The 10,989-nt window shown below is 28.3% G+C and overlaps 1 protein-coding gene across 1 annotated transcript; it reads left to right on the top strand.

Moving 5' to 3' along the window:
• The first annotated feature begins 7,912 nt into the window (after window positions 1-7,912).
• Window positions 7,913-10,953, top strand: LOC145945207 (ephrin type-A receptor 8-like). The gene is made up of 5 exons (XM_083054059.1): window positions 7,913-8,011; window positions 8,877-9,022; window positions 9,591-9,672; window positions 9,799-10,450; window positions 10,686-10,953. The coding sequence occupies exons 2-4, from the start codon at window positions 8,998-9,000 to the stop codon at window positions 9,998-10,000; spliced, it is 309 nt and encodes a 102-aa protein (XP_082910185.1). The 5' UTR covers window positions 7,913-8,011; window positions 8,877-8,997; the 3' UTR covers window positions 10,001-10,450; window positions 10,686-10,953.
• Window positions 10,954-10,989: the final 36 nt, after the last annotated feature.

The following is a 10,989-nucleotide window of genomic DNA, read 5'->3' as shown; positions in this document are numbered from 1 at the left end:
TTGGAATGTACGGTGTTGGTCACTGGTGGCGGAGGTGGAGGTCAGCTTGACATATAACTGATAATTGAAGAAATAAATTCATTTCATAAATCTTATTATTATAAAGGATGTCTCAAGTTAATCGCTCTATCCGTCATAGAAATAAAACGGGTTAAACTGAATAAAAAGTCATATATGTATATATATCGTGAGAATGTAACGAGGACAAAATCTCAAGCGTATGCATGCTTTGGGGACATTTGTATACTTTGGGGACAGGCCTCAAACTATACACATATCAAACACGCGTGGTTCGGAGACAATCTCCTATATATGTTACACTCGTAGTTTGAACACCTTGAATTTTATCAACTAATGGATGACTTCACTGAATGAATTTGAATACATTTTGTTTGGCGCCGTGTCGAATACCGGTAGCCGACGGCAACAAACTCAATAAAAATGCATATAAAATTAATAAACAATATAATTTTGAAAATATAATTAATATTAAGAAAATAATCTAAAATAATAAGCGCATGTTAATATAAAAATATAATTATTTTTAAAATTATATATAATATGACATGAACAGTGTATAGTTTGTTAAAGCCCGGCAAGCAAAAATATAGTTGTTATCATAGTCTTTGTAGAAAATTAATATTCTTTTTGTGTGATTTTTGGCTACCTCCGTATCTCTTAACTATTGAATCTATCAGACAAATTATCTATAATAATCACACAACATACATTGAGGTCACTTTAATATAAATATTTGAAATATTTTTATAACTTCAAATTTATTCAGTGAAGTCATCATTAGTAATTGATAGGTGTTCAAACTATAAGTTTAATATATATAAGAGATTGTTTCCGAATCACGCGTGTTTGATATGTGTGTAGTTTGAAGCCTGTCCCCAAAGTATACAAATGTACCCAAAGCATGCATACGCTTGAGATTTTGTTCCCCTTATATGCTCACGACATATACAGGGTGTCCGGTAATAGTCGCATCAACCGTCATGTGCAGGTAGAGCTAGTTAAACCGAGTAGAAAAGTCCTCTACCATTTTGCGATATTCTCAATAATAAGAGAGATAATAATTAATAAAGATCGGCCAATTCGCGTGACGACGGCGAGAAGAGACAGCCCAGTTTTATGTCGTTACCAAGCATGCGGCGAAAAGAAACAGTATAATGTTACACGGTTGCTAAGCGCGCGATGAAGCGGGGAGGAGCACTTTACAAAACACAGTAACTCCATACGAGTAGCGCTAACTCTGGACCTCCGAGTGGGCTGTCTCTTCTCGCCGCACGCTTATCATCGCGCGAATTGGCTGATTTTCTTTAATTTATTTCTCTCTTATTATTGAGAATATCGCAAAATGGTAGAGGACTTTTCTACTCGGTTTAACTAGCTCTACCTGCATACGACGGTTGATGCGACTATTACCGGACACCCTGTATATATAATAAGTATAAGAATAATAAATTATATATAATAATAATAAATAATAAATCAATAATTATTAATTTTAATATTGAGGATGAATGCCGGCACTCGGTGTACGCGCACCGGCAGGAATTGTGTCCGGCGTTAAGATGTGTGTATACGTGTATGACAGCCGAATGACAGCGCAATCCGCGGTGTCCGTATAGCTGTCTCACTCGCACTCCCTCCGTTCGACAGTCGAGTGAGTGAGACAGCTATTGGACACCACTAGCGGTTATCACGTCTTGCATTGCTTTCTCTCTCAATCGTGCGATGTATGAAAGAGATGCAAAATTGGAGTACCCCCTACTATTTTCTCCTTTGCTCCTTGATCTCCGCCGCGCTTCAAGCGACACGTACGTCGCGTTACGTATGTGTGCGTATAACTTTCGGCTGTCATACACGTATTCGCCCATCTAACGCCGGACACCATTCCTGCCGGTGCGTGTACACGTAACACGCAACGACAGGAATGATGTCCGGCGTTAGATATGTGTATTCGTGTATGCAACCGAAAGTCACACGCACACATACGTAACGCGACTGAACGTGTCGTTTGAAGCCTGTCCCCAAAGTATACAAATGTACCCAAAGCATGCATACGCTTGAGATTTTGTTCCCCTTATAGCAAGCGCGGCGAAGATCAAGGAGCGACGGACACTATTCCTGCCGGTCAGCGTACAACATGATTATAAACCGGCAATAAAAGACTTTAGAATATTATTCAAATATAAATAAATAGATTTTTTAATTTGTTTCAGATTGCCTTAAATATTTTAACATTTACTATAATAAAATATATGGTCTCAAATTATACATTTGCCTTATGTTATGACCGTACAGTATGCAATACATTTTTTTACGGATTTATTTTATCAACTGCATACTTTATACGCTATTTTTAAAGAAAGGGACAATATTGATCTAATGATTTTTTTTTAAACATGTTATGTTTTTGCTTATCTTCAATAATACAATTTATGGTATCAAATTATATGTATATTTGATACATGTTATGACTCCAAAATATGCAAATGTTACATGTAGAATACTTTTGAAACTTAAACAGAAAATTTTAGTTTTTGAATGTCAAAATTGATATTTTATATATGAGTATAAATATTTTAGTGTATATGTAAAGCATAATTTGAAGTCACATTATATGTTTTTTATTGACAATAAAAAATAAATATAAATATAGAAGAAAATATAAAGAAAATAGCCGTGAGAACTAGCTTATTGACTCTTTTAATTCGGAACAGGCTGTTATATCCATGTAGGGATCATTAATATCATCTACAATTATTTCTTTACTATTTATTATGTTCTTCATATTTCTGTATTATTGAAGATAAGCAAAAACGTTTTATATATGTTTAAAAAAAAACAAAATCAATATCTCTACTTTGAAAGCAGCGTATAAAGTATGCAAGTTGATGCCAAGTTGCAAAATAAATCCTATATGTTTTATATACTATATGGTCATAAGACAAATGCATCATTTGAGACCATACATTTATGCAACTTATAGCTTAGTCCTTTCTCTTACATTAAATGCTTTATTATTTGTAAATAATTTTCCTAAACTTGATTTTAATCATCTCTTGCAAGACAAGCAGGGAGTATTCTGCATCGTTCCCACGCGGAGGACTCTATTTTCATTATTATAGTATTAGTGGCGCCATCTGTTAGTGACCTCAAATTATGCGTTTAATATATATGCGTAATGTCCCCAAATCATACATTTAATATATGGATACTTTGAGACCTGACCCCAAAGTATACAAAAGTCTCCAAAATATGCATTCGCCCGAAATTTTGTCCCCAAAGCAAACGCTTGACACACATATATATATATATATGTATATATATATATATATATATATATATATATATATATATATATATATCTGTATGTGAATTGGTCATTGTCATTTCATAATTTATATTTATTTTTCAAAGATGCGTAATAAATATTATATTTACTAGAAGTTGTATAACTGCTCGAATGCAGATGTATCTTGATCTGTTACAAAGGGAAATCTTAATACGTAAGAGAAAGATATAACTTGCGATTCGTAAATTAGCTTTAAAGAATTTACCGAATGATAAAGAAAAAGTATATCAATTTGGAGATTAAAGTTTTATTTTCTATTATATTAATTCAGTATCATAGCACGAAAATGACAAACGCTTTTTAATTAGGCCAAGTCAATGCTTTATTAGAAAGTGGTAGTGAATTCCGTACTCCGTAAGTTCGCTAGTTGCATAGATGCTCAGAGAAGAATCAAATGACTTCTTGAAAAACGATTCCAACTTATCTCATTATGGCATTGCATGTTTATTTAAAACTTTAAACAGGTAAGAAATTTTTTTCTCTATTTTTTCTATAAGTAAGAACTATTTTTCTTAGTAAATAAATCATGAGAGCTTGACTTTCTTCGATTGTTGAAGGAATTTCGTCTCATAATTCAGTTTTTATATTAGTTTCAAATTAATTAATTAATTTCTTCTAATAAGTAACTCTATCTTAACTTGACTTTCTTTTTCACGAGTGCGTTTGTTATCACTAAAATTTCAATAATGTTTATATTTTAACATATATATAAGATATATATATTTTTATTATCATTTTCTTCATGATCATAAAAATTTTATAAATTCCTGTATTTAAAAACATCTTATGAAATATTTTTTAATGCAAACGAATTTTCTTTAGAGCACAATGCTATAAACTTTTGATTTATGTCTGATAAAAATATGTACATACATATATAACACATACATATATATATATATATATATATATTAAATGATAAATAGTGTATATAAATTCTCACATATAGCAAAAGTGACAGCTTATTGTGCATATTATTCATAGATTGATTAATTGTCCCCAATTCGAAGTTCAACTGCACCAATCTTTCACTTCGATGCTTAGTAGCCGTTGAGCATGCGAATTATTTTAACTTAAATTTTCTGATTATCTATATAAATTTCGCTCCATAAAAAATAATTTACCCTGCAAGTTTTAAATAAAAATTAGTAAATTTAAACATATCTAGAGAAATAAAAATGTTTTAGAAATTAGAAACAATTTATGTAAATGTGTCAAACTTATTAAGTAACAAAAAAAAATTAAATCAACGAAATCATTAATTTTTTAAATTCTTTCTTATAAATCTAACAATTATATTATAGTAATACATATTGTTTAAAAATTTTATTATATCGTCTGAATTAAATCAAATTTTAAGTTTTAATTTGATTACATAACATTGATTTTTGAATGTGTGACGTAAAATTAATAAACTTTATATACATTTTTTTTAAATTAAAACTCTCTTTAGTTTTACGTATTATACAGTTTTAATTACACAAATAGTGTATTGTCTGCAATATATAACATTCAATTTTCTTCATGAAAAAAATCTATTATTAGCGTAAAGTATATAAATTAGAGTATATGAAAATACTTTTCTTTGTAACTTCTTGGACCGGAGCTTCAAAGATTTTCCAGAATCCCTAGATTTCCTGACGAAAACGTTATGATCATTTTCGTTAGCATTAACAATTTTAGTAAAACACATAACGTTTGTAACGTTTTTAACATAACAATTTTCTCTTCTTGTAGATATTTTTATACTCGATCGGCTTTCATACAATTCTCGACTATGACCAATGTTCCATGTAATCTTCACAATGATTTAAATACCACTAATCAAATTGATGTTCTCCCCTCCATGTATCTCGATAAATTTTGAGTTTTCTCTTACTTGATAAAACTATTTCAAGATCGATTATAATGATTTACTACGGTTCGGACCGCGCTTCGCGCGGTCCTCAAAGCTTCTATATATAACACTTTTTTTAAATTTTTATAATTCTTTTTAAATTTTATTTTTTTATCCTTCATTTACTGATTTTCTCGAAAATGTTATCAAAGTGTTGTTTTTTTTTCTGGGATGAATATAATTTGTTTTTCCACTAATTTAAATATTACAAATATGCTAAATATTTTATTTAGCATATAATATTTTATATATTTTTTATTATTTATAAAGATTTTTTTTACGGTTTAATTATTCACCGTTGACCCGCTATATTATTAGCTCTCATACAATTTTCAAATTATTTAATTTATAAAATCTCTCTGTAAACGACATTTTTCGTAAAAGATTTTGTATTTTCCTCAATGAGATGTCCTTAATTGCTTAATTCATCTTAATTTTCACATTTTGCCTTTTTGTTACTCTCGAGAATGCTACATAGAATTGACCATGAGCAAATACAGGATGTTGAAAAAGTTCCAAATCATTTGTTTTGAAATCGATCTTTAGAATGAATATAATCTGACCTCGGGCAGGATCAGTCAGAACCTCCGCATAAATAAGATTAGGTTTCAATTCAGTAACAATGAATCTTGTACCATTGCATAGTCCTTTATAATCAAGCTATAAAACTATATAGTATATTTTCTTCGATTAAACCCAATGTACAATGTAACGAGTGTAGTATGTTCGATTGTATCAAAAACAATAATATAAGCATAATTAAATTTCGCAATTTTTCAAAATTTTCAAGTAGAAAAGCGATCGAATGAAAAAAAATATATATTATTATTTTACAACATATTACTATCTTAATATTTTTAATATATTATTATTTCAAAATTAACTAACAAATTACAGCTTTATTAAAATTTTTTGCCAGAAATCAGGTATTTAAGACGTTTATTTGCTAATTAAATATTTATAATAATAATATATGTTACAGAATTAAAAATAATATATTTAAAATAATATGTTATAATACTTTAAACTCGATTAATATTTTTGACAATTATCAACTAATTTCTGTGAAAAAAATATTAATCCAGGATAAGGTATTATAACATTTTATTTACAACATATCACTATTTAAATTTTTTTAACATATTATTTTACAATATAATTAGCAAATTAACACTTAAAATTAACACTGGAAAAAACAGCTATTTGATGCGTTTATTTGCTAATTAAATTTTCATATTAATATATTACATAAGTAAAAGTAATGTTTTAAATAATATGTTACAATATTTTAAACTGGATTAATATTTTTGACAGTTATAAATTGATTTCTGTAAAAAAAGTATTATTCGCAGATAAGATATTATATTATAGCATATTATTTTACAACATATTACTATCTTAATATTCTTAATATATTATTACTTTAACATTTAATTAACAAACTAACGTTTCATTAATATTTTTTGACAGAAATCAGCTATTTAAGACGTTTATACGGATTTAATGAACGTATCAACGACACACGAAAATCCAATACCTTAATTATTGATTGTATTGCATAAAAGTATTCAAATGAAATCTGCATTTAAGAACCTACGTTAATCTCTTTAATCATTATTTTAATACGATGTTTGAATTCGCTTGTTCGATAGCAGAACACAAAATTTATTGCAATAAAGTAAGCTTGTAGAAGTTTTTGATTATAATAAATTATATTTATATGTTAAGATCTTTTTTTATTTCAAACCGGACCCTAATTTAAAAATGAGCCTCATATAGGATATATATATATATACATATATATATATATATAGAATATAATTATTCGTGAAAGCTGTTGGAATAAGTAACTGTTGGAAGAAACACTGGCAATGAGTGTCATCGATCAAGCAGAGAGAAGTGAATCATAAACAGAGGGCAGCAAATAAAGCATGATCAGGTCGGTCTAGTCTGCGGAGTCAGTTACGATTGCGATTGCCACGAAAAAGGACAATGTTACGCGTTATTTGATTCAAATAATATACTGTCATATAAACATCACACATCAATATGCACAAATAGTGGATTCTAAAAACATGCATAGTATACAGTATACAATATGCATAAAAAAAGTAATCATAATTTTTTATATTTTTAGTGAAACAAGAAATGACAAATATCTCAATGTGGATAATATTTTTATGCTTGAATAGCGGTGAAAGTGATAGAAAATCTAAAATTCTATCATTTTTGGATTGCTTATAAATTGTCCAATTATCTTTTTATTGATTATCTTTTTACGAAATATTAAAAGAAATTAGAAAAAAGATTTATTATTATCTTCGATACAATCAATTGAATATGTGTTGCTCCGTATTGTTATTGGTTCCCATCAAAGAATTATAAAAATTACTATTTACTAAAAATTCCCTCATATGATCTAAGATATATATATTGTGATTGATTATAAAAAGATATATTAAAATGTAATATTGGAAGACAGTAACGCGATTCGCAAACTAGATTCTAAAGAATTCATCGAGCTCATAATAAAGTATCGAGTCGATTAGATCAAATCTGAATCATCCATCGAATAAAAGGAAAAACAATACTGGTGACTAAAAATTGAACGCCAACATTCACCGAAGGAAGAGATTATTATGTTTAAGATGAGATTATGCGTTTTATTGAAAAGTTTAATGCTGGTGAAAGCAGCTATCGCGATTTTGACAAAGAATCATATCGTCCCGGACAATCTTTTTACGCAGGTAAGAAATGTTTTTGCTTTATTAAAAAACAATTAAATGTTATTACAAGTAATTGTGAAGTTTATTTGAGTAACTAAAACGTGTAATATAATAATATTACATACTGTATAATAAAATAAAACTCTACAAAAAACTAAAAAGTATGATGCAATGAGAAAAGATGTATAAAGCTTGAAAATATATATATATATATATATATATATATATATATATATGTGTGTATGTATGTATGTATCAAAATAGTGAAAAATTAACAGAACATCTCATTAATATTAATAATTATTATTCTTAAAAATAGCAATAGAAACACAAACATAATACAGTCAAATTTTAATATTTCGTTCTAATAAAGTTTAACTTTGTACTATATTATACATCCATTTATAAACAAAATAAAATTTTCAAGTTCAATACTGATTAAAAACAAAATAAAATTTTCAAGTTCAATACTGAAGAGTTATTAGGGTGGTCCGTTACTTTTGGGACACCCTGTATATATATATATATATATATATATATATATATATCTAATCATGGCGTTATTTACTAACATCTATTAAAAAGGCAAATGAAAGATATAGGATCGAAGGGGTCTGAATAGCTTAGTGGTAAGAGCAGTCGCCCGGCAAGCGAAAGACGCGGGTTCAATTCCCGCTTCAGCGAATTTTCGGACCTATATTTTTCTCGCCTATTTTTCCATTGTAAGTACGAGGTTAATTGATAATTAATCAAATGGAACTCAGTGATCTCAAACCAAGAGATACTGTTCCGAAAAATTAAAAATTAATTTTCGCGCTTGGCTCTATTGGCCGATTTCTAAAACATCAGATTTATTTATTTATTTTATATGTTATATTTTATTAAGGATATTCCAGTGCCCGAAAACAACAATCATCTCATTTTACGAAATCTCGAGCCGGATCAGAATTATTCTGATAGCTATAAAAAATGATGTCGATGAAGTCGATGAAGTTACATTAGCAAATATGTCCATGAACCCAGATTCTATTGGTAAGATGCAATGAATATATAGAATGTTAATAAAAAATTAACAAAATATTTACAAGTTGTAAGTATAATGTAAATTTAAGAGAGAGTGAAAATTAAATTTAAAATATATTAAATCATTTTCTAATAACAAGGATAATATAAAATTCATTCTGTCAAAAAGAGAGAAAAAAATGTATACACTGTATGTAAAATAAAGCAGAATTTAGATAACACCATCAATTTCATTATTTTTCTTGTTTGTTTTAAATCTGTCGCAAATAATATACTTCTGATTTGTGAATGAATAGGAAATTTTAGAAAAGGGTTTAGCACTTTATTGGAAGCTTTTTTGATTATAACTTAGCAATTACTTTACTAACATAAGTCTTGAAACACACACACACACACACACACACAAGAGTTTCATGTTATTTCATTATTTTAAAAACTTGCTCTGTCAATTTTTTAACATATGTTTATTTTTTCTTTTTTTCTTTAATTTATTGCACGTTAAATTATTATTATTGTTTTTAATTTACCGAGATAATCAACTTAAAAATATTAATATGTACCATCTTAAAATCTCTAGGAATAATTCCGAGCGAGCCAAGAGCATTTGTAGAGTTCAATGGATTTCTAAATGAAATATTCAACATTTCTGTGACATTCAGGTGAAGAATCTAAGTTTTCAGTCTATATCCTTTTTTTCTCTAAAATTTAACATAGACATATACAATAAAAATATTAATTCTGATAAAAAATTATTAAATATGAAAAGGCTAAAATTTGTCTTACAGATGGAACCAACCTGAATTTGCAAACAAAGCGATACGAGGATATACAGTGCAATGTTGGTTCATCGAAAACCTAAAAAAGATTCAAATATGTGCCGACAAAAGTATTTTAACTACAATGGAGTGCACAGAGTATAATCTAAAACCTAATACAACGTACTATTTTCGAGTACGAGCGCATACTAAAGCTGGTGCTGGTCCTTAAACAGATTTAAAGAACGTATCAACGACGCACGAAAATCCGATACCTCAAATATTGTTTACAATGAGAAATACTATTGCAATATGGGATTTCAAGAACCTACGTCAATCTCTTTGCCTTTAATAGTAATGTTAATGCAATAGAAGTGGCTTATTCTGTAGCAGAACATAAAATTTATTGGATCCAGTCGATTCGTAATGAGCATGAGAATATGCGAGATTTAATGATAGGGAATATGAATAAATATGATATTACAAAAATTACTAGTTTAAAAGAAAATTCACACAATCTCTGCATCGATTGGATAGGAAGAAATCTATATTGGATTGAATATGACAACTCAGCGAAATCCATTATGAAGCTGGATTTAACAATGTGGCAAAATGGCATGATAAAAAAAAAAGAGATCTTGAGCAGTATCGCTTCTTATTTAACTATACAGCCGTCTGTGGGGTACGTAAACTTTTATTCACTTGAAAAAATAAACACTTTTGTGTCTTTTACTTAAGAATTTATATTATTTTCTAATTTTGCAATAATATACTATGATTTTGTAATAGAGATATAAAGAATCAAAAAACCATTAATTATCATAAAATTGTAAGAACTTAAGTTTATTATTTTTTTAACTTCATGTTTAAAATTATGTTTTATAATACACATATATAATAATATATATTTTTTCCAGATTTTTATACTGGATAGAAATGTTAGATGCAGAGTCATATATACAGTATGTAATAATGAAATCGGATCTTGACGGAAGAAATGTGCAATCTTTTTTAAAAACCGATATGACCTTTTGTCCATACAAAGTATCATTTTTCGAAATTTATTATCATATAAAGCTTGACATCACAAATACAGAGGAGCCGCTAATATGCTGGAGAGAAAACTATAAATTAATTGTGGCGAACATTAAAATAAATAAATGCAATTCGATTTCAACTGCTGAAATGGGCGCACAGTACTCTGCGTTGATACCACTGCTT

This window comes from Prenolepis imparis, unplaced genomic scaffold (genome assembly GCF_030444845.1).
Source record: "Prenolepis imparis isolate NDT839.2.m4 unplaced genomic scaffold, iyPreImpa1.0 SCAF_14, whole genome shotgun sequence".
Taxonomy (NCBI): Eukaryota; Metazoa; Arthropoda; class Insecta; order Hymenoptera; family Formicidae; genus Prenolepis; species Prenolepis imparis.
The sequence above is the reverse complement of the archived record's forward strand: the minus strand, read 5'-3'. Positions and strand labels throughout refer to the sequence as shown.

What these genes read in the sequence shown, in the direction of transcription:
- LOC145945207 (XM_083054059.1), top strand. Translation starts at nt 8,998, where the DNA reads ATGTCCATGAACCCAGATTCTATTG. An exon ending in CATGAACCCAGATTCTATTG is followed by an intron (nt 9,023 to 9,590) that starts GTAAGATGCAAT and finishes TAAAATCTCTAG; the next exon opens with GAATAATTCCGAGCGAGCCA. An exon ending in AACATTTCTGTGACATTCAG is followed by an intron (nt 9,673 to 9,798) that starts GTGAAGAATCTA and finishes TTTGTCTTACAG; the next exon opens with ATGGAACCAACCTGAATTTG.